The sequence below is a fragment of the Garra rufa genome, chromosome 5 (assembly GCF_049309525.1).
Source record: "Garra rufa chromosome 5, GarRuf1.0, whole genome shotgun sequence".
Taxonomy (NCBI): Eukaryota; Metazoa; Chordata; class Actinopteri; order Cypriniformes; family Cyprinidae; genus Garra; species Garra rufa.
This window is the reverse complement of record NC_133365.1, coordinates 37,729,219-37,754,354: the sequence shown is the minus strand read 5'-3', so window position 1 is coordinate 37,754,354 and position 25,136 is coordinate 37,729,219. Positions and strand designations below refer to the sequence as shown.

General features: G+C 36.5%; 1 protein-coding gene across 14 annotated transcripts in view; it reads right to left on the bottom strand.

The window, feature by feature from the left end:
- Window positions 1-25,136, bottom strand: part of arvcfb (ARVCF delta catenin family member b) — a 331,914-nt gene that overhangs the window by 195,244 nt on the left and 111,534 nt on the right. For 11 of the 14 annotated variants that reach the window (XM_073840202.1, XM_073840214.1, XM_073840211.1 and 8 more), the window contains exons 2-4: window positions 16,318-16,430; window positions 5,732-5,848; window positions 2,782-3,015 (exon numbers count right to left, since the gene is read on the bottom strand). In XM_073840202.1, coding sequence (XP_073696303.1) covers window positions 2,782-2,994 — 213 coding nt within the window. In that variant the 5' untranslated portion in view covers window positions 2,995-3,015; window positions 5,732-5,848; window positions 16,318-16,430. The remainder of the gene's footprint in view (window positions 1-2,781; window positions 3,016-5,731; window positions 5,849-16,317; window positions 16,431-25,136) is intronic. The other 3 variants (XM_073840217.1, XM_073840218.1, XM_073840204.1) reach the window with 2 other exon arrangements.

The window sequence follows — 25,136 nt, the reverse complement described above, 5'->3', positions numbered from 1 at the left end:
AAACTACAGAGTGCGTTTTAGAAGCAGCTCAAATTTAATATTAACCAATAAGTACATAGAAACTACAGAGTGCGTTTTAGAAGCAGCTCAAATTTAATATTAACCAATAAGTAAATAGAAACTACAGAGTGCGTTTTAGAAGCAGCTCAAATTTAATATTAACCAATAAGTAAATAGAAACTACAGAGTGCGTTTTAGAAGCAGCTCAAATTTAATATTAACCAATAAGTAAATAGAAACTACAGAGTGCGTTTTAGAAGCAGCTCAAATTTAATATTAACCAATAAGTAAATAGAAACTACAGAGTGCGTTTTAGAAGCAGCTCAAATTTAATATTAAGGAATAAGTGAATAGAAACTACAGAGTGCTTAAGAGAACAGCGGCTTAAAATTAATACTTAGGAATAAGTAATTAAACAGAAACGACAAAGTGCTTTTAGCAGCAACTCTAAGTAACGACCGCCTAGTGAAATAGTATTAAAGTAGACACTTACGCGCTGTCGTTCTTTCTCGTCTGAGGACTGAACTCACTTTCCCGCAGTATGGAAAGTAAGCAAACTATTTAAGCAGTATTCTCGCTAGCCACGCCTCCTAGGCTCAGTGAGCCGCGAATGTCTCGCCCGCACGCAAAATGGCTCAATCGAAACTCAAAAAGCAACAGCTTCGCACTTGTAATAGCTCCAGAAGGGAACGATATGACAAAAACAAAAGCTTCCCTTGGCCGTACGCTCAGTTATCAATTTTAATGATTGCAATAAAAACTAGAATTTAAAGCAAAAACAATCGCAGGACAAATAACAGAAGAACACTCCTTTTCTAACAGTGAATAGATGTAAATAAAACAAACGAATAATTAAATAGAACAACAGAGTACTTTAAGAAGCAGCTCAAAATTAATATTAACGAATAAGTGAATAGAAACTACAGAGTGCGTTTTAGAAGCAGCTCAAATTTAATATTAACCAATAAGTAAATAGAAACTACAGAGTGCGTTTTAGAAGCAGCTCAAATTTAATATTAACCAATAAGTAAATAGAAACTACAGAGTGCGTTTTAGAAGCAGCTCAAATTTAATATTAACCAATAAGTAAATAGAAACTACAGAGTGCGTTTTAGAAGCAGCTCAAATTTAATATTAACCAATAAGTAAATAGAAACTACAGAGTGCGTTTTAGAAGCAGCTCAAATTTAATATTAACAAATAAGTGAATAGAAACTACAGAGTGCTTAAGAGAACAGCGGCTTAAAATTAATACTTAGGAATAAGTAATTAAACAGAAACGACAAAGTGCTTTTAGCAGCAACTCTAAGTAACGACCGCCTAGTGAAATAGTATTAAAGTAGACACTTACGCGCTGTCGTTCTTTCTCGTCTGAGGACTGAACTCACTTTTCAGAAACAATCTTGCAAATGTAACTCAGTTAGGGATGGTCCACCCAAAAATGAAAATTACCACATGATTTACTCACCCTCAAGCCATCCAAGGTGTATATGACTTTCTTCTTTCAGACAAATACAATCTGAGTTATATTAAAAAATGTCCTGGCTCTTCCAATGCTGCCAATGCTTTATAATGGCAGTGGGTAGTGGTCCAGATTTTAAAGCTGAATAAAGTGCGCCCATCCACCATAAAAAGTGTTCCACACGGCTCCAGGGGGATAATAAAGGCCTTCTGAAGTAAATCAATGCGTTTGTGTAAAAAAATATGCATTTTTACACATGAGACTTTACACATTCCACTGCCATTGTAAAGCTTGGAAGAGTGAGGACATTTTTAATATAACTCAGATTGTATTCATCTGAAAAAAAGAAAGCCATATACACCTAGGATAGCTTGTGGGTGATTAAATCATTGGGTAATTTTCCTTTTTTGGGTGAACTATCCCTTTAAGAACAACATAGAGTGAACGTTTTCATTGTAAAAACAATGAAAAAAGATGTGAAATTAGTAAAGTTATTAAGCAACCTTCAAACAAGTGGTGCAGCTACAGGTGGACAATGTTCCACCAAGAAGACCTAACAAAAATAATTTCCAACAGTAATTAAAGTTTTTAGCCTCTTTACATTTTCTTTTTATAACTTTTAGATTGCAATCCAAACTAAATATAAAAACTAAATAATAAAACTAAAACTAAAGTTGGGATTCTAGAAGCTTGGTTTTACACCAGGAGTTCTCAACTCTGGCCCTCGAGGTCCACTTTCCTGCAGAGTTTACCTCCAAACTTTATCAAACCTGCCTGCCAGTAACTTTCTAGTAATCTTGAAGACCTTGACTAGCTTGTTCAGGGTTGGAGCTAAACTCTGCAGGAAAGTGGACCTTGAAGGCCAGAGTTGAGAACCCCTGTTTTAGACCAACATTTTGTTATTTTGTAACTTTCTACTACTTCGACTTGAGTGCTTGAGAACACTTTTGTACTATAATGGGATTGTAAAACTGCAATGGCATTCATTTAGTTATCCACCCCAGGAAGTCATCCTTGTAACATCACTGTCTCAGACCCACATTTGCCTCAGCACCATGAGGTAATATGAGAAAGCACGTAGTGGAGAGAGATGGAAAGAAAAAAGTGTGTAAAGACGACTCATCCTGGGTATAGATGATGAGTCACTGCAGAAAACACCCAGAGCAGTAACACAGCTCAGGCTAAATGAGATAGAGACAGACTGATTTCATGAAAACAATGGAAATGAATCAGCATCAGCGTGAGAAGAGGTACATATGGGGGCTGCTTTGTTCATTCACACAGACTGACGCATGTCTGGCCAAGCTGGAATGGTTTACCTGCAAGACCATCTGTTGCCAGGCCAGCGGTTGGTTGCTCCCGCCTGTGGTGCCGCCCACCAGTCGATCAGAGGGCAGACTGCCGCGTTCCAGCTGCAAGGAGACATTGCGGCGTTCCTCTTCAAGGGCTCTGGTCAGACGCTCGAAGCGAGCCTCCTGCTCTTTGACTGATGCCAGGATACTGGCGGCTGACGGCACGTCATATTCTTCCATAGCAGCGCCCAAAATTATATGCTGATTACAGGGCAGGGTAAATAGGGGAGAGAGAAGGATCCAGGACAAAAGAAACAACCATTTAAAGGGATAGTTCAGCCAAAAAAGTCAATTCTCTTAACATTACACACTCTTTTTAGTATTTTTTTTTTCTTCCGTGGAACATAAAAAGCAGTTATTTATAGCAGAATGTCTCTATTCCATTAAAAGCACACTGAAAGCAAATTGTGACCACAACTATCCTTCAAAGAATTTAAAGGGTTAGCTCAGCCAAAAATAAAAATTCTGTCATTAATTACTCATCTTTGTGTCGTTCCAAACCTGTAAGACCTTTGTTTACCTTTGGAACACAAATTATGATATTTTTGATGAAAGCTTTCCGAGACCTTTCTGACCCTCTACAGACAGCAAGGGTTCTACCACGCTCAAGGCACAGAAACGTAGTAAGGACATTCGTTAAAATAGTCCAGGTCTTTCAGGTTTGGAACAACATGAGGGTGAGTAATTAATAAAAGAATTTTCATTTTTGGGTGAACTAACCCTTTAACAATTTCAGAGCTAGTTATAAGGTCAGAGGATATTAAGGGCTTAATGCATGTGAAGCAATCTTTCGGCTAAATATTGGAATATTCTATACTACAAAATAAATAAAAACGACAAAGTATCATTTGTAACTATTACTAGGAATTAAAACTAAAATCCCACTAACAATTGTTCATGTTATTCATAGGTTATGACACCAAAAACTACATAACTCGTTTAAATTTTAAATATTGTTAGGCAAGTGAACACACTACAGTGTTGATTGTATAAATATGGATTTAACCCTTATAAAAGTGTTTAGTAAAGAGCAATTGAAAAAGAGCAAAAAAAAAAAAAAGTTGAAAAGATGTTTTCAAACATGAAATGTTGAATATTAATTTTGGTAAATTTTTTATAAATTATTGGAAATTAAATTAAATTAAATTAAAACCAGCAGGAAGTCACTATTGACGAATGAGTCATTGAGATTCAGTTGATTCAGTCAAATAGATGATTCATTCAGGAGCGAAGCGTTTGACTGACTTAATACGTGAGTTGATTCAACCGATTCATTAAACAAACTAATTCAAAAAGCTGGCTGATTCAGTAGAAAACAGCGTTGCATGTTGCTCAGAAATAAAAAAACATCGAATTTATCTTTGTTTAGAGCTATTTTCTTTGGCAAAATAAAACAAAAATGGACAATATGGCATCTAAAATGCAAGTCTTTTGATATCATTAACTTCCTGTTTGTTGAACTGTTCAATAAAATCAATATCACTTTGTGATCTTGCTGATATTTGGATAAAAACGGTACTCTTCGTGTGATTTTGATTAATTATGTAATTTATATATAATAATAAAAGACATCCTGGGGCATTTTTGCCCTGATTTTGAATTTTGGGAGTATCCTAAACGCGTTTTAACTTAAAAAATGTTTGTGTTTGTAAGACTGTTTAAATGAGTGCTTCAGACATAACACTTGCTCAGATTAAAAAACATTTCAAGTTTTACTAAAAATATATTAGGCTTAAAGGGATAGTTCACCCAAAAATGAAAAATCAATACTCACCCTCAAGCCATCCTAGGTGTGTGTGACTTTCTTCTTTCAAACAAATACAGAGTTATATTAAAAAATATCCTGACTCTTGACTGATTCTGGCAGTAAATGGGGTTTAAGATTTTGAATCCCAAAAAACTGGGTCCATACATCATAAAAAGTCCTCCACACAGGGTTAATAAAGGCCTTCTGAAGCTAATCAATGGCTGGAATGCCAGTCTCTTGAATGCGTGAACATTCAGACAGTTAGCTGAAGCTAGAGATTACATTTATAAAGTTTTAAATAAGGATATTTTACTTACACAGACACAACAGCTCACTTTAGAAAGCCTTTATTCACCCCTCAGAGCCTTGTGGAGCACTTTTTATGACGTATGGACGCAGTTTTTTGGGTTTCAAAATCTAAAACCTCATTCACTGCCATTATAAAGCTGGGAACAGATACATTTTTAATATAACTCCAATTGTATTCCTTTAAAAAGAAGAAACTCATCTACGGCTAGGATGGCTTGAGAGTAAGTAAATCATGGGGTAATTTTCATTTTTGCTGAACTATCACTTTAAGTCCAGAAGCCCACCCAAGACCACAGAACACTGGGAAAGTATGGACCATTATGTTGCTTTTTTGGACGGCCTCTGGTCGCCATCCACTTTCATTTTCTCTTTTTGTGTTCCACTAAAAGAAATACTGTCATGCTGGCATGGAATGACATGAGGATGAGTAAATAAAGACAACATTTATTTCTGGCTTAACTATTCCTTTAATACTGACTATGTAACCCTAAAACCTACCACTGCAGCAGTATCCATGCAGCAAATGCTGCAGATGAAGAGTCAAACTGCACTGTACTAAAGAAGCTTGATACTTTACTTTCTGCATTTAACAAGCATACATAGCCAAAACTCCCATGAATATGCCACAAAACATACTCACAATGGTTCCAAACTAAATTCACCACACGTCGACACAATACAGACATGCTGAACTCTAAATCACAATGATAACATCATTCATGCTATGCACAATAGTTCGGACTTCTCTCCCATTGTCAAAGGTGACAAAATGAAGATAATGGAAGCTTCACATTGAGCATAAAGCAGAAAAAAAAACTAAGGTTGATGCATGGTTCATACGCAGTTCACCTGCATACACACCTAGCAGTTAGTGGAGAGAGAGGCAGTTAGAGGACAGACATCCCCCTATAAGGACAGACGGGAGGAGATGTGCCCAGCGGGAGGCAGAGAGAAAGAGAGGGAGAGAGCGAGAGCTGGCTGCAGAGGGAAAGAAAGACAGAAGAAATCACAGGTTAGATAACACTCTGACATTATAAACATAATAGACCGAATTCAGCTCTGTTTCCTGGGGACTTAAAGAGGATGAAGATAAAGAAATGAATGAGAAGATGCTAGAGAATGATAAATGACTATTGAAACCTCACTCGCTGACTTTGAGCAAAGAAGATTGGATTGGGCTGTCAGGGGACAGGTGTACAGAGACAAACGGGGCCAGACTGAGTATGGGATGGAAAAGGAGGCTGGTGCAGATTAATATTTACTAAGAGCGTTACACGGTTGTTGTTTTTTTCGTTCTCCATTAAACCAAAAGCACAAATGGACACACACAGTAACACAAACATGCTATTCTCCATAGAACAGTCGGTGTGAAGGTCCTATTCCCTTTGAAGCACAGCACAGTACACACGCAGGCTTTGATGTTTGTTTCTGGCTGATCATTTATTTATCTTAAGCGCCGTTCTGACACAGCTCTAACGGCAAGGCATTGTACTACAGTCTTGTTCTTGGTATAAAGAGCGACTGCATGAGGGGACCCGATCTGCCTCTGCTGTCGCTCCTGCCTCAAGAAAAATAACCCAAGATTAAATTTATCTGCTAGATAAGACACGTTTACAAAAATGTGATAGCTTATCATGAAAAATTTAAGTCAATAATAATGTGGCAACAATGTGAAAACGAACACAATTCCAATATCTGAGATGTAAACGGTTAGATGTGATTAACAGATAACTTTGAGCCTATTATGAGACACGAACTGCTCTCCCAGCCGGGTCTACACAATTTTATTTATTAAATATAATGAAAAATATGCATTAAAACTGTTTAATGCACAGGTAGGTCAAAGTCAGTTTAATCACTGTGGTGGCAGAAAGACATTGGTAAAAAAAGGTGGAGGGAAATGGGTAAAATCCATGGAATAAGAGAAGAAATGTATTGTTGTGCGTGGATGTGAGAATCAGAATGCAAATCCTCTTTACAGAACGCTGTCGTCAAAGACGCCATTTGAAGCTAACACAGACTATTAAATGGACAGACTATAGATGACACCTATATATTACTCAACTATTAAAGCATAATTTGATTTAAACAATAAGTCTACATAATATTCACATATGCAGTTCATAGGGGACGTATTGTTTTAGCCCTACAGCTACAGCATAAAATACTATTTAAAGCTGTCAAATGTTACATCAAACATTTACCTATTTGATCTCACAATTTTGACTATTTTTCTTGCAAATGCAAGTTTATATCTCCTGGATTGGACTTTATTTAACTCAACAATAGCGATTTTGTCAATTCTGAGGGAAAAAGACAGAAGTGTGAGAGAATGACAAGTAGATTTTTATCAGAACTGCAAGAATAAAGCCAGAATTTTGAAATATAAACTCATATGTACCTTTTTTTTATTCTTTTATTCCATGGATTCCATAGACTGCTATTTGAAAACTGTCATTTTCTGCCACCACATAGGCTCCACAAACAAAAACATTCAGGAGCACAGAAACTTGTTGTCAACACTGCCTTGTGACTTTTAATAATAAAATAGCTTAGATACTAGATCGCTACATTATATTCTTCAACAACAAGGAGGTAAAATCGCTGTTTTTGAAGTAAACAACCTTAAGCTTCATTGTCTGTAGAGAGAGACTCGCAGACGCAGGTGATCTTATGTGATCTACTAGGCTTTTCACACTGCGCTTAACCCCAAGTTATTGTTGTTCTAAACATTGCTTTTAACCCTGGGTAAAGAAACGTTTCACACCTGTAATTTGAAAGCATTATGTAAACAGCAGCCAGTGAGAGAAAAATAAAAGCCATGTAAGCAAGTTGCCTGCTGTTTGTCCAATCAGTGACAGTGACACTGCAAATATGCAAATAAGAGCATTAACCCAGGGTTTAGGTATGTACAGTGTGCAACGTCTGTTATTGAATACCCAGGATTAACAGTTAACCCAAGGTATAGTATGAGATGTGTAAAACGTGATTATAGATAACCCAGGAATTCGTTTATTTGGAGTTTAGCATGACCCAGGGTTAACAAATTCAAGTGTGAAAATCCCTAATGTGATCTTACCACACCATTTCATATCTGTGTCTGATTTGAAGCAGGTAGAATGCTAGAGCTAACCAGTTGTAACTGACAAAAATAACCATGATTTTTACATTTCTGGTCAAATATTGGGCTGTAAAAATTATTAACAGCTTTAACTTGGTCAGTGCTTGCAAATGCACTGCTAGCTGTTATGCATTATCCCTTACATACCTATGAAGTAGGGGTCGACCGATTATTGGAATGACCGATTATCGGACCCGAAATTAAGCATTTTTATTGTTATTGTTATCAGCTATTTTCAAAATTGATTTGCCAATAAAATAATTTTAAGAACTTTTTTTTTTCAGAGCCCTTGTTATTCTTAATTGTGACATTCATTTTCATTTTTACACTAGACATATATATCGGTTCAAAATATCGGTTATCAGTCTACTTGATCTGTAATAATCAGTATCAGCCCTGAAAAACACATCGTCGACCTCTAATCGTGCCAGAGTTTTGCTCAGACAAGTACTCATTTTCTTCAGAAATTCAACATTTTTAAATCAAAACTGTCTCAATTTCCGAGTCAAAATTCAAAACTGATTTACCGATTTAAATAATGATAAAATTATTTAAAAGCATTTAAAGAAAGTTTTTTCCCTTGTTATTCTTAATTTGGTCATTCATTAAAATTTTTACACCAGACATATATATTGGTTTAAAATATCGGTTATTGGTGTACTTGATCTGTAATAATCGGTATTGGCATCGGTCTTGAAAAACGGATGTCGTGCTGGGACATTTTTAGGAAATTAAAAAATAAGTTGAATGTCAATTTTTGTCAAAATTAGGTTTTCATTAAATTATTATTCTATAACATGTTGTCTATAATCTCTAAAAATATCTCGGAGAAATTCACTTGTTTAGTGCAGAAAAATAGTGATTTATTGCAGCAAGTAGAAATGACTGTGAGATGGCGGAGCGCAAGAGATCAACACAGTCTGAAGTAGCTGCTCAATCAAACGATCTTACTCGTTTCAGTCTGCTCAATCTTGGTGATGTCAGTGCCCTAAACAATGTTATAATGGACTATTTCACTAAAGGGATAGTTCACCCAAAAATTAAAATTCTGTCATTTATTCTTTCATATCATGTCTTACATGACCTTCGTTCATCTACGGAACACAAATTAAGATAATTTTGATGAAATCTGATATTTTCTAACCCTGCATAGACAGCAATGCAACTCCCACATTCAAGTCCCAGAAAGGCAGTAATAACATTGTTAAAATATCCATGTGACATCAGTGTCTCAAAGTTCTTACTACCTTTATGGAACTTGAACATGGGAGTTGTGTTGCTGTCTATGCAGGGTTAGAAAATTTACAGATATCATCAAAAGTATTTTAATTTGTGTTTCAAAGATGAGCAAAGGTCTTATGGGTTTGGAATGACATGAGAGTGAGTAATTAATGACAGAATTTTCATTTTTTTGTTGAACTATCCCTTTAAGAGTTTGCCCAATCCCTCATTTAAGACCAGCTATGAAAATCTTTATAGTGTCTAGAAGGGCACGGCGCTCTCATCACGGGATTAACCGAGCAATGATGATGAGGCTGTTATTATGATGAACCCCTGCTTTAGGATTACAGAAGCTGCCTCTCCCATACTCCCTATTTCAGGGAGTTCAGGGGCTGATGGGAAAATCGGTCCCTGCCTCTCTAAGTATCAGCAGGAGAATGACAGGCATGTCAGACATGCCTACTGCACTTATCATGACCACAGTCCATTGGACTATGCTTAAAATAGTCCAAAGTAGTGAAGCATTCCAGCCCTGGTTTGGAGATGGTTTTGCTAATAGTTTGGAGAAGGGAAAAAAAAGGACAGTTCATTGTCAGTTAACTGTTCCAGCAGGAATATCCCATCTGTACGCTGCATTAACCTTACAAAGGGCTTTACTGCACTGATGGCAATATGGTTATCTGAACTAATGATTGCACTACAGATTAACAAAGATGAATGAGCCATTTGGCCTACAAGGCGTATGAATTTAAAGGGACAGTTTACATATTAACGTTCTAGCATTTACTCACCCTCATATTATTCACAACCTGTGACAAAGATATTTCGAAAAACAATGGGATCCAAACAATATTTATTTTCACTGCATTTTTTCAAAATATCTTCTTTTATGCTCCATAGAAGAGAGAAAATCATAGAGGTTTAAGACAACATAAGGGTGAGTAAATAATGATGATTTTAATTTTTAAATCAATGATTATTTTCAGAGAATAAAGGACTCTTATAGTGGTTAAAAACATACCTGGTAACTGAAAGGTTTTTAAACTGTCACCAATATGATGATACTTAACCTTGTTTTGTTTGCCAGCGAGATTAAAGTAACTTTTGTTTAAAAGAGCCAATTTGTAATTGGTTATGCAAACAAAACAGGTAAAACAAAACAATAAGCACACAATACACATGGTTTAGCAGCAATTACTAATGGGCAGATCTGGCTTTACTTCCTGGAGACAAATAAACACCATCACATGAACCGTGCTCATGCTGACAGTGTTTTTCCACAGGGATAAATACGTTGCAGCATAAACCCTGGTGCTACAAATAGCTGTGTAATAAATTTACAAACGCAGTTGGAGCTTTCTGCGTGGTTCCAGAGATGAGATGCAGCAGCAGAGGCACATTTAAAAGCCCTGACTTGAAATAACCTCAACAACAAATCCATCAGGGCTTGGGGAACACCTACGGTATGTAGCCAAACACAGGAAATGTTAACTTTACTGCTGTAAAGGTGAGAAAACATTAAGACAATTGTGTTTACACTGCAAAGAGTTGTTACATCTCAACCCAAGAAACCTGGAACAATACAAGCTTATGAAACACTGAGGAAGCCGGTTATATAAGGAACAGCAGCACAGGAAGTATAAACTACATTTTACCATCCAAAACTCACCTACACAATGTTGGCCTGACAATTTCTGAACAAACATCATAAGCCTAAACACAGTTGATCATGTTTTCACTGATGTCTGTAGCAAAAATGATAAAGGACGAGTTGTTACCTTAGGAGACGGATGTGGAGGGGCCAACTAGGCGGAAAACAGGTGGGAACAGAAACGCCCCCCAATTAGAGAATGGTCTCATTTCATTAACCCCAGCCAATCCCTTCTTCAAAAAGATAAACCCTCTCATTTCTCCTCTGGGGGCTAGAGGTCCAACATAAATAAATCACCAGTCCTGCTCCACCTGAGGCCCATCTGTGTGTGCAGGGTCCATAGAGTAATGAGAATCGGCCATTTAGTGCTGTTCAGAGATCAGTTTTGTGTGTTCAGAGCGTGCATGGAAGAGCATTGGGTAGAGGGTGGTTAATTCTGGACTAGGAGCTCCTGCTAAGAGTAAAGACGACCAACGAAAAGGCCATCAAGAGCACCTGATCCCATTTTTACACGCATCTGCACCTCTCCACCCGAGTTCAGATACCAAATTACGGATGCATTAAGTCCAATCACTCAGATTCAAACAAAGGGACGTTAACAATCTCAGAGGTTGAACCGTGCCGCATTATGTGTCACGGCACTTACGGTGAATGATGGGCCGGTGCTTTTCGGTAATCTAATATATTTTGTTCCAAGCACAAAGAGTGTCAAAAGGTGAACCCTGAGAGGGAATGAAAAATTGCTTGAATCAAAAGACTATGTTTGAACAGTTCTCTAGGCTTAACTGTGGAGTATCTTACTTCACATTACACTTCAAAATGTGTGAATGCCTGTAGATAATTAAATAACTAAGCTAAAAATATACTGACATTTACTGACCCTCATGTTGTTCCAAATCCATGAAACATTCGTTGAGCTTCGAACCAGAAATTAGAATAGCTTCAATGAAACCTGAGAAACTTCTGTCAATTTGTTAAAAGTCAGCATCTAAAATTTTGATGCTTCAGTACTTCATAATGAGATTGTAAAAGAAATCCATTTGAACTGAGCGGTTTAGTCCAAGTCTTCTGTAGAGACACAATCGTTTTGATGATGAACAGATTAATATAGGCTTTTATTCACATACTGTATAAATGTTAATCATACACAGCACATCAAATATGGTACATGGAAGCTCAAACATTACTTGATCAAGTCTCTTCAGAAGAACTGGATTTAACTGCTCAATATATGTTTCTTTTACAATCTCTTAATGAACCTCTTGAAGTATCAAAGTTTGGGGGGAATGATTTTTCAAAGGAGAAACATACATTTCTCAAGGTTTTATTAAAAATATCTGTATTTGTGTTTCAAAGATGAACAAACATCTTCTGGGTTTAAAACAAAATGAGGGTTAATAATAACTTTCATTTCTGGGTGAATTTTCTCTTTAATGAAGTGATAAGACAGATTTTGAGTTTGAAACTGCATACATACTGCTGAGTCAAAAGTTTACATACACCTTGCAGAATCTGCAAAATGTAAATTATTTTACCAAAATAAGGGAATGAATGACAATTTTATTGCTTTTTTTTGTTTAGTGTTAGTTGTTCATGAGTCCCTTGTTTGTCCTGAACAGTTAAACTGCCCACTGTTCTTCAGAAAAATCCTTCAGGTCCCACAAATTCTTTGGTTGTTTAGCATTTTAGTGTATTTGAACCCTTTCCAACAATGACTGTATGGCTTTGAGATCCATCTTTTTACACTGTAGACAACTGAGGGACTCATATGCAGCTATTGCAGAAGGTTGAAACAGAAACACAATGCATTAAGAGCCGGGGGGTGAAAACTTTTTAATTTGAAGATCAGGGTAAATTTAACTTATTTTGACCTCTGGGAAACATGTAAGTATCTTCTGTAGCTTCGGAAGGGCAGTACTAAAAAAAAAAAAAAAGACATTTAGGCAAAATAAGAAAAATGCACACATCTTCATTCTGTTCAAAAGTTTGCACCCCCCCAGCTCTTAATGCATGGTGTTTCCTTCTGAAGCATCAGTGAGCGTTTGAACCTTCTGTAATAGTTGCATATGAGTCCCTCAGTTGTCCTTAGTGTAAAAAGATAGACCTCAAAACAATACAGTAATTGGTGGAAAGGGTTCAAATACACAAAAATGCTGAAAAACCAAAGAATTTGTGGGACCTGAAGGATTTTTCTGAAGAACAGTGGGCAGTTTAACTCTTCAAGACAAACAAGGGACTCATGAACAACTATCACTAAACAAATAACACAGTATTAAAAACCTAGCGTATGTAAACTTTTGAACAGGGTCATTTTTATAAATTCAACTATTATTTTCTCTTGTGGACTATAAGTTAACATATTTTATGTGAAATATATTATTCAGATAAATACTCAATAAGAAATATCATGCATTTTGTATGATCCCTCTTATTTTGGTAAAATAATTAACATTTTGCAAATTCTGCAAGGTGTATGTAAACTTTTGACTTCAACTGTAGTAACTCAGTAGGAAAAGTAGCCATTCATAAAATCCTCTTTATGTATTCAGGACAAAACTAGTCCATTCAGACTAAAAAATACCAAACACTTTTTCAATTATTATTAATAAAGTGTATTTTAAATTAATTATGCAGGACTGGCTTTGAAAATTGCTTTATCATTTTGCTGAGAAAAAAAAAAACTATACTATACTAAATTTGTATTTCAAAGCAGTGTCTACTATGAAACACATGAGAGATAAGTTTGTTTTCTAGAAGTAGGCAGGAATGGGGAAATAAAGCCATTGTTTACCCCTTACTTTTTCCCTCGTCTTTGTTATTTGAAGTGACTGTGGATGTGAGGAGCCTTTCTGAATGAACCAGCAGCGAGAGAATATCCTCAGCTGCACTCAGGTTCTCTCAAGTCCTTAAATAACACAGTGTGTTATGGGTACAGTGAAACAAATCAAAGGCATGCCATGCTGTGATGCCTCTCAAAGAGGATGCATCCTCACTGTATTTATTTACATAGAGAGTATGCACATTTCACACAGAATTATACATTATCTTCACCAACTGATTATACTGAGAGAATACAGAGGCAGGTAAAATGAAAGAAAAAAAGATCACACTATGTGTGCACTGCACCAGAAGGTCTGCCCCAATCATTATAATAATCAGAACTGATATTACAGTTTCAAAGTGAAATGTCCAGAGAGTGGCGCTAAAACACATGCTCAATACATGACTGTGGCACGTTTTATTACGCTGCTTGAGGTAAGTATTGCGGCTGTTCAGAATTCAAATATCCGGGGAGTCACTAAAGGTTAATGCTCTATCATGTTGGAAATATCCCCTACACCAAACCCAAAACCCAACCCTAAATCTAAACGATAGTGTTAACCAATGCAAAAGTAATATAAAAATGCATTTGTTGAGGCAGCTGCGCTATTTTAACTAAGTGCAATGCCGTATCGTGTGAGCTACTGAGCAAACCTACTCATGTAGAAAACTCATGCACATAAAGCTGCATATGTGACAACAACGTTCAGAAACAATCAGTTTTCAAATCGCACAGGATGTTAAAATTGTTTTGTAGCCATAATTAGGCTTTATTAATGAAAACTGTGTGTAAATCATACTTTGTGTGAAAAGGATTAAAAGTTGTTGGAGTTTTACTGCCTCTAGTGTTCATTTCAACTGGAAACTGCAGTGATTTGTACATATAGGTACGTTTTTTTCAGTTTTGCAGAAATGTATATAGGCACATATTTCCAATGAGCCTATTTAAAACATTATAATTGATTATAATGGTACTCTGCAAAAAATCTTATTCTAAACAAGTACTGGCTAATATTACAGTTAAAATATCTTAGAACCATTTATACAAACGTGTATTTTGTCTCATTGCGCTGGCAGTTTTAGGAATACACAAAAGGTTAAAAAGCTTTTTTAAAAAAAGTGACAAAACTGGGGGGGAAATCCGCCTGTTCAGTAAGATGACCACTTCAAATAGAATCTATAAAAAAAAGTCTTGATATCTTAAGCAGTAGCATCTTTTTTACCTTGTTTTTAAACAATTGTTCACCCAAAAATGAAAATTATGTCATTACTTACCCTTATGTCGTTCTAAACCTGTAAGACCTTTGCTCATCTTCAGAACACAATTTTTTTTTTTTTTTATTAATTTAAAAGCTTTCTGACCCTGCATAGACAGCAACGCAACTGACACTTTCAAGGCCCAGAAAGGTAGTAAGGACACTGTTCAACTACTTCATATGACATCAGTAGTTCAACCTTAATTTTATGAAGCTACGAGACTTTTTGTGCACAAAGAAAACAAATATAACGACTAAATTCAACAATTTCTTCTCAACGTGGTAGTTGAATTGCTGTCTATACAGGGTCGGAAAGCTCTCAGATTTCATCAGAGATATCTTAATTTGCGTTCCGAAGATGAATGAAGGTTTCACGGGTTTGGAACAACATGAGGGTGAGTAATTAATGACGGAATTTTTGGGAGAACTACCCCTTTCATTTTTTTTTTACATTATCAGTGTATATAGTGTATATTGGGCATTATTACTGTCTACTTTACAGCGAACATCACAACATGTAGAGAATCCAAAATAATTCCAAATTATTCTCCTAGTCCTAGGTCATGTTTCATGGCACAGCCATTTCCATGTGGCATGGTCACTATATACATACATTACCAATCCAAACTTTGGGGTCATTTAACACAAAGTACTATCGTCAGATCAAAACTATTATAGATGTCACTGCCTTTTCCTCAATGATTGACTGCAATCTGTCATTTTTGCCTTTCATTTGCATGAACTTGAGCATTTCAAACTTTATGACACTTCGCTGTCATTCCCACAATCCCTGAGTGGCGATCCTGCCACTCATCTCTTCCAATAAAAATGTATTGAAAACGGCCACTCATATCCGCTCACTCAACACCAGCATACACATATGTGACCCTGGGCCACAAAACCAGCCAAAAATACATTGTATGGGTCAAAATTATTGAATTTTTATGCCAAAAATCAGCATATTAGTTAAAGATCATGTTCCATTAAGATATTTCTTAAATTCCCTAACATAAATATATCAAAACTTAATTTTTTATTAGTAATATGCATTTCTAAGACCACTTTAAAGACGATTTTCTTAATATTCAGATTTTTTTGTACCCATAGATTCCAGATTTTTATAGTTGTGTCTTGGCCAAATATTGTCCTATCATATCAATGGAAAACTCATTTCAAAATTTACCCTTATGACTGGTTTTGTGGTCCAGGGTCACATATGGGCAAAGAAACTAAAGTTTTTGAAAAACATTGATGCCCTAGCAGCCTATTTTCATAGACTGATGGATGATGATGATGAAGGAACAGGTAAAGTGGTGCAAGTGATGTGCAGTAATGAAGTGGAGAAAGCGAAAAGCAGACAGACGGGTCGGGCAGGTACCTTTGATGTCGGCAGGGTAGTCGGTGCGCCTGTGGACGTGAGGGTTAAGGCTGTTAGAGAGGGCTGACTGGAACCGGAGCTCTCCTCCCAAGAACCTCTGCTTGACACAGCAGCTGCAAGAGAGAGACGACAACACACACGCATCAAACACATGCGATGAGGCCAATCCACGCTGCATCATTAGCAGGTTTATTTACATACTACAACTGTGAGTCGGTGCAACCACACACTCCCCCCTCAGGGTTCAAGCTGAGAATGCGAAGAGCCGGGATGTGCGGCTCTGGATTGTTTACTTCAGAGTTATAAATAGTTTTTCTTCTCCTCATTACAGAGTAATGCCACAGCATTGTATTTACTCATAAGAGCTCCGCAAATTAGGGTGTGCATAATGCCGAACCTCTATTCAGATAAGAATTTGGTTGAAGATGTGGCCTGGTGGGACACGTGCAGGGATGCTCACGCAGGTGACTCATTCTATGCTTCCCTATCATTTAGTCTCAGTTACTGCTTATAAAACTGATAAAAAGGTTCAAAATAAGCAATAAAGTCTGATTCAGCATGCTTTAAAGTATGTGCGGTTCATTCAGGGAAAGCACAGACAAAAAAAAATGTATTTCCGAGTCAAAATCATCTAAACATCAACATCAGTAACTTAAAAGGCAGACTGACCCAGACGAATTTTCAAGTAATATTTTCATTTTGTTATATTTTCTTTATTTCTCTATGATCTTTAGGCAGCACTGCAGAGACTCAGGGGTAATTTCTGAAACTCTTTCAACAAAACAATTCTTCAAGACACTTATTCTTATTCTGCTAAGGATTACAATATCTTTCCCACAAGGGACTCTTCTCTGCTTCGACTTCAAGGACAGACGTGCTCAAAGCACCTTGGATTTGTGGGACTGACATCAAAGGTGAGCTAAGTCGGAATACATTTGTTATCAGGTCCCTCTTTCTCTCTGTCTGAACTGAGCTTACTGCGTTCTGCGCAATTGTGTGTTGTGTTAAATCCATGTCAGCGTGCAGCTAAAATGTCTGCAGTTAGTTCATGTTGAAGAACATAAACAAAGAAGATGTAAGTGTCACAAAGCTTTAACGCTCATGCTTTAAAATAGATGTAGTTTTACAGGACATATGAACCATGTACCATGTTACATGAATATAGTGTTTATTGTGCAATGGTATAAAATACAGTACCATACGATAGCATTCATTCTCCCATAAAAAGCTCAACTATTCGCCAAACCAAAAGTAATGAGCTTAAAGGGCAAAAAACTAATCAAAGGAAGAACAAATTTTATTTGATTCAACTAATAGCAGCTGTGGAATATAGTTCTTTCTCATTAGAACAACCACGTAGATGATGTCACACAATTTATTTTCTGGGCTGAATGACTTAAGGCAACAAACACATCGCCAAAGCAAAGAAGAAAAGAAAGAAAATTTAATTAATGGAATAGTTTCACCAAAAATGAAAATTGTGTCATTATTCACCCTCATGAAGTTCCAAACCAGCATGCTGCTATTTTTTCCCCTGTGGAACAGGAACGTAGACATTTTCGAGGAAACTTTATACAGTTCATTGTAACCACATCTGTAAAGATTCCAACAAAAAACGTCAGACTGCTGAATTCCCTAAACATGATTTTATGACACCAATGAGCTTGTTTTTAGTGAATTAAAAAAAAAAAAAAAAAAAAATTGGTTGGAGCTTATTAATGAATGAAGTGAGTTACCAATTAATGACTTAAGGAATTGCAACTTCATGTTTGACTTAAATTCATCATGAAATGTTCAAGATATTATCAATAATCAAAAAATGGTACTGTGTTATTAAAAAGCTTGCATGACTTATTTTTCATATGATAACATGTAGTTTAAAATACACATAAATTATTATAAATTCCACATTCTTATCTTTACCATTTTTATTTGATGTATAGGTGAGGACAACTGAGTGTCTATTCCACCAAAAAAAAAAAAATAAATAAATAAATATGTATAGATAGAAACTGAACTCAACATTTGACTATAATAAGGCCCAATGAAATCCATTTTATTTTTTCCCAAATTCCATTTTATTTATTTTTTCCAAATTCTGTTTTTTTTTCTATTTAAATTTTTCTGTATTACGTTTTTTCCCCATTTTAATTTTTCTAGACTGTTTTAATGTTATATATATATATATATATATATATATATATATATATATATATATATATATATATATATTAATCAAAAAGCATGTCTAATTAATTGAAGGTTCGTATTTAAATAGTATTTTTGCAGATTAATATTCAAAGACACTAGTTTTGATTCAAAAAATCATTAAATCCATATTGGGGAAATTATACAGTAAATTACATTTTATAACTGGATCACAAGGCCCTACAATAAAAGTGCATTCTTTCTACATTTACTCTTTAAAAACACTAATAATTAAGGTACCGGCTATTTATGCAAATAGTATAGCAAATATATGCAAATAGTGATAGATGCTATTTACACTAAGTGAAAATAGCATATTTTCTTAATGATAGATTTTATTTACACTAAGTGCAAATAGCTATAGATTCTATTTACACCATGTTGAAATAGCAGGATTTTCTGATACTCATAATACTTATTGCAAATAGATGCAATTATCTGCAACTTAGTTTTGTAGTACATTAAAACAGTATACAATAATTACGTACTGAGTGTAAATTACAGTTTTAATTAAATTTATTAAATGGTACTGCCTTATTAGGACAATAAGCCCTCCCTACACCTACCCTAAGCCTAACCGATACTATTTTTAACTTTATAATTATGTCCTTCATTTTTACTTTTCTAATATGATATGAGATTTGAATAGGGAGAAAAAAGCTAGCTTGAAGGAGGATTCGAACCCGGATCGGTCGTGTCGAAAAGAGCGCCACTGGAGCTGACAATTAACAGCCATCTTTTGTAGTGTTAACTAACCCAATCACACATTGCTGAGTGGAGTTAGTGTAAATAGTCTCTGCCAACAAGCCAGGCTATTTGCACTTAGTGTAAATAGACACTCTGAATAATTAAATAAAACCACTAATGGCTCTAGCAGTTAATAAACAAAACTGCATGGATCTAGCGGAAGAACATTGTAGCCAGACCTGCTTTGCTCTGTTTATGTATATGACTGGGCTACTTCGCAGCGGTCGAAAATAGTCAGAATATTAACACTTGTTATAGACCTAGCAATTCAAGATAATATAAAAAAATATATATTTTGGAAGATGGATTCATGATGTACTCACTCATATTTGAACTCAATTTTGAACAAAATGAAAAGTTCCAGCAAATAGGCTTGGAATGAGTGAGCAGAGTGAATAGTGACAGATTTTTCACATAATTTCCTCATGTTGGGCAAGTGAATATCTAGGACCATCACTATCAACATATCGACCCCACATCAGAGAAAAAAAAAAAATGTAACCACGTAATAGATCTAATACTTCAGGAGAATTCTTTCTCGGACAGATCTAATTGATTGCAGAGTCTTCAAAGAGACTGGCCCAGGAATGGATTTTTCTCTTCGAGGCATAACCTGTGTGAACAGCAGACAAATGTAGCTTCCCTCTCTGAGGAGTGAGGGGAGGGAAGAGCGCTTAGACAGTAATGCAGGCAGCGCCCACAGGAGCATCTTAATTAGAGGAGGGAAAGCAAGAGAGAGAGAGACGGTATGCTGTGGGGAGTCTGAATCACTACTGCAAAGGAACAACTCTTCTAGTCTGAGGTGGCAAGGTCAAGCCGACCTGAAACATCTGTACAAAGTGTAGCATGTGTCTTAACAAGCTCAGCTGAAGAAGTTGTGTGGGTGAAGGAACAGGTTTAAAATGCGTATACTTATGTCACTTAAAGTGGGCTGCCTTGTTAAATGCAGACAAGGCTGTCTCTGCTAGAAAAGTCATGGTGGAGTTGTGGCATAGGTGCGTTTTAAATATATGTACATATTGCCTGTTTTATGCGTTGATACTAATCCTGCCCTCTTGCTAATGTCTCTACAAAAGAAAATTATTAAAAAGCAAAGCTTCAGAAGGGCAAAAACCTCAAAATATCAATTATTAATGCACTTTTATTCACAGCTTCAAGTCATCAGATCTAATTGTCATCCACTGCCAAAGTCAATTGCTCTCTAATGATGATAACAAGCCCTCACTAGCAGTTGGTAACCTTCACACACCCTTCAAAAGCTGTCTCTTATGTTGCTTTGTCTTTTTGGAGTTCAACACTTGGCGAAACACTTCAAATATCCAATTGTCAACTTTCAGCAGCCGTGTATCTCTTGCACTTCTTTATCATACTAAATGTGAAGGAAACTTATTAGGCTACTTGACGGTGAACACAGTGGTTTTTAACCAATTATTCTACCAAGGTCTTCACTCTCTAAGAGATTATCCAAGGTAAATTATGTTTATTAAAAAATTATTAGTCGTTAATGCTATTACTCCACCTTTTATGCCGTTTCCCAGTGTGAAGAATTACAAAAAGGCAAATCAAGGGTAGAGGTACAGAATAAAGAATATTACTGCTGACATCTTTAAGGCTCATTAACTAAAGCTAGTTTTGTATCTCCAACAAAAGCTACCTTCAATTAGCCTTTGCACTAACCAGTTCTTCAACTGCGTAAAGCATAGCCTGGGTTTTGAGCTTATGCCAATAATTAAAAAATCTAATTTGGTGATGCTTTCTATATTTTGTAGGTCATTTGTTGTCTACTGGTCCAGCAGCTTGTTGCTTCAGTGCTGAAGCATCTCTGCAAAGCTTGACGCCGTTTAATAAAAATGTCAACATTTACATTTCCAGAGAAAACTACATATTTAGTGGGATGTTGTGACCTCATCTAGCATTTCATACCATCGTGGTCTGAAATCACATGTAATGAAATTGGCAGAAAAAAAAGCTCTCTGCTTGTTCCACATCAGAGTAATCCAGTCATCTTGCTGTTTTAATTGGAGGCAAAGCCAAAGACACATTGTGTTGAAATGCCCTTTCATTCTCTGCTGCCCACAGCAGGGCCAGGATGCTAATTGAGAAACGCAACTGAAAATGACTACCTATCATTATTAGACCTCTCAAGGTAGCGATAATCTTCTGAAGTGGTTCAATTTGCAAGCGGCAAGTACTCAAGACCAGCCTGACCTTTATAATGCCCCCATTTTTCAGCGGAAAAAAAAAACACTTCAGAACTTTACATCCTTCAAGACGGAGCATTCTTCCATGGAACGGCGAAAAATATTAGCTGCAAAGCTTTAGGTTTTAATGCACAATCAGCAGCCACAGATTCTGCAGAGAACATCTCAGAACATACACCTTTCTTCTGTAGCCACAACCGCTTTCTCAAAATTAAAGGGATAGTTCACCCAAAAATGAAAATTCTGTCATTGTTACTCATCCTCATGTTGTTTCAAACCTGTAAGACCTTCGATCATCTTTGGAAAACATATTAAGATATTTTTGATAAAATCTGATTTATCTAACCGCACACGATCTTCCTATTACAATTATTCTAATTCTTCGTTTTGCATGATAATATGATGAATGGATGGTTCATTTTAACAGCTGATCTGCACATCGCTGCACACTTATATAGGCTTAATCACTCGTGCTTTTAAGCCAAATCCATGCTGAAAAAAATAACGTTTACTGACATCTGGACGTGACCATAGTTATAAACTCGCAGTATCTGGGGTGACGGAGAGGACGGTGTGCGAGCGGGCGCATCAGGTGCAATCATCAAAATATATTTAAAAGGAAGCTGGCGCCACGGTCCTGACCACATAACTCAGGTTCAGATTTTAGAAAACGTAGTTAATGTTTACATCATTATTGATTTATCTCATCCACCCACAAGTAATTAGAATGCATTTTTTTATTACCAGACCCGCGGATATAACCACCCTCCGTGTCTCCGAGCGAGGCGGAGTAATCGCAAAGCTGCATAGTTTGTGAGAGCTGCCGCTTTCTCCACTCCAAGCACAGAGTGAAATTCTCCGACTCCAATACAGGAAACTGTTTTGGCTTGGGGTCCTTCACAGCAGCGCGTTTCACCGCACCAATAACACGGGGCTGCCCGTAGATGCGCCTGACTTTAAATTGGCGCTACTAAACACTGATATCGGCCGATGCCGATATATTAAAAAATGGCAAATATCGGCGGAACGATATATCGGTCGACCTCTACATGTGACCACTATGATATATTTTGCTATCGAGATACCACGATATTGATAATACCGTTACATCCCAATTAAAAGGTCATTTAGCTAAGCCTTGCATGATCCTCTGACTTCTGATTTTTAATACCTTAAATGACAACATAACAACAGAAATATCAGCAGACAAAAAGCATCTCAAGTCATCTGAGTCCTAAGCCCCAAGTGAGTCACAGTTGCATCCAAATGATGAAATTGCACCGGCTCACAAATATCGCCCAAAGCCATCCCTTACAATGCTGAAAATGTCACCATCCCCCTTGTGGAGTGAACGTGCACATCCGTGGGCAATGTCAACCTTTTACTGACGGACAGAACGATAGATAAATAAACAGAATGATGGATGGATGGAAAGAAGGAATGATAGAACGTTAGATAGAATGACTGAAGAGCGAGAGGGAGAACCTTAACCAGCAGAAACTAATTGTGCATTCAAGTCTAATAGTCATACATGGTCTAGATAAGTAAGATCTACTTCCCCGATGGAACTTTTCAGAGTTTTCATGGGCCGCCGGGCTGAATAAAAATAGGAGGATCAGAAAATGACCAGCGCCCTAAACCATGTACTGATCAATTATGTAAAACCTTTAGAAGAAAGCTGGGATTGATGCTCCTCTCTCATCAAAAACCTACAACTGAACACAATTCAGAACCTGATTAAAGAGAAAATAAAGAACAGAGGGTGAGGGAGAGAGAAAGGGAAGAGGGAAAAAAATGTGGTAAGAAGAAACAAACAAGGAAAGAGGATTGAAAAGCAGCCTGAGGGGTCTTTGTCATGGTGATAATGGGAATTAACCACTGGAGGTTATTACTCGCCTACTTAAACAGTACAGGTGCACTTATATTAACACATTAAAAATCAGGGAGGTCTAATAGTAACTGCAGTTTCATTTTAGTATAATTTAGCTACAGAACATTAGCTTAGTGCACACTTCCACTTCCACGGTCCTATATGATAATGTGATGAAATCGTGAAATGCAAATAAAAGCATCACTATAAATTCAATCAGTTAGATTTTTGTTATTCGTGATTAATTTTAACTAAATACAGTTGAAATCCATTCCATGATCTGCAAAATGGTAATTATTTGACCAAAATAAGAGGGATTATGTTATTTTTTATTTAGTAGTGACCTGAATAAAATGTCACATAAAATACGTTTACATATAGTTGAATTTATAAAAATGACCCTGTTCAAAAGTTTACACACACACTTGATTCTTAATACTGTGTCATTACCTGAATGATCCACAGCTTATTTTTTTGTGATAGATGTTGATGTGTCTCTTGTTTGTCTTGAACAGTTAAACTGCCCGCTGTTCTTCAGAAAAGTCCTTCATGTCTCATAGATTCTCTGTTTTTTCAGCATTTTTGTGTATTTGAACCCTTTCCAACAACGACCGTATGATTTTGAGATAGGCTTGCCACGATAGACGGTGTTGACGGTGTTACCGGTTTTAAGACGCAACACCGGTGACATCACTTTTCCACCGTGACACCATCTCCACTTTTTTTTTTTTTAAGTATTCGTTTTTTATTAAATATTTATTTGAATTGAATGGAAAATATCATTCTAAATAATGTACTTAAGACGAGAGCATGCAATATAATTGAAAAAAAAAACTGAACATAGCTGCAATGCGTCATATTTCATTTATCACGTGAGGAGTTCGCGCTTACATATAATAAACAGCGTAAAAGTTAAGCATGTTTGGCCGAGCCCGGGGCACTCCCCCTGCCCAGGGAGAGGGATGCTGAAAACAAGAGATGATGAAGGTAAGACTGCTTGGCTATTTAAAGGGATTCTCTTGTAGTGCTTGGATACGGAGTGTGATTGCTGATGGTGAATTGGCCGTGTTAATTATCTGTGCGAGGAGTCGAATTACAGAAAGAGAATGGCGGACGATTTAGTGTCCAAAAGCACCTGTTTGGCAATATTTTGGGTTCAAAGTTTTTTTTTTTTTTTTGTAGTTTCGTTGTCGTCCATTAAAACAATTGACGCCGAATTGCCAATTCCCGCAAAACTGAAAGTGAAAGTATAATACGCACGCATTTATAAGCTATTTAAAAGCAGAAAAAAGAGCAAACCCCCACCCCCACGGTGATACCGGTATTACCGGTGTTGTCACGTGCCGATTAACCGGTGGGGAAATTTCCTCATCGTCACAACCCTATTTTGAGATCAGTCTTTTCACAATGAAGACAACTGAGAGACTCATATGCAACTATTACAGAAGGTTCAAACACTCACTGATGCTTCAGAAGGAAAAACGATGCATTAAGAGCCAGGGGTGAAAACTTTTGAACAGAAAGAATATTTGTACATTTTTCCTAAATATCATTTTTTTTTTCATTTAGTACTGTCCTTCGAAGCTACAGAAGATACTTACATATTTCTGAGAAGACAAAATAACTTAAACTTACCCTAATATTTAAATAGTTTTCACCCCCAGCTATTAATGTATTGTTTTTCCTTCTGAAGCATCAGTGAGCATTTGAACCTTCTGTAAAAGTTGCATATGAGTCCTTCAGTTGTCCTCAGTGTGAAAAGATGAATCTCAAAATCATACAGCCATTGTTAA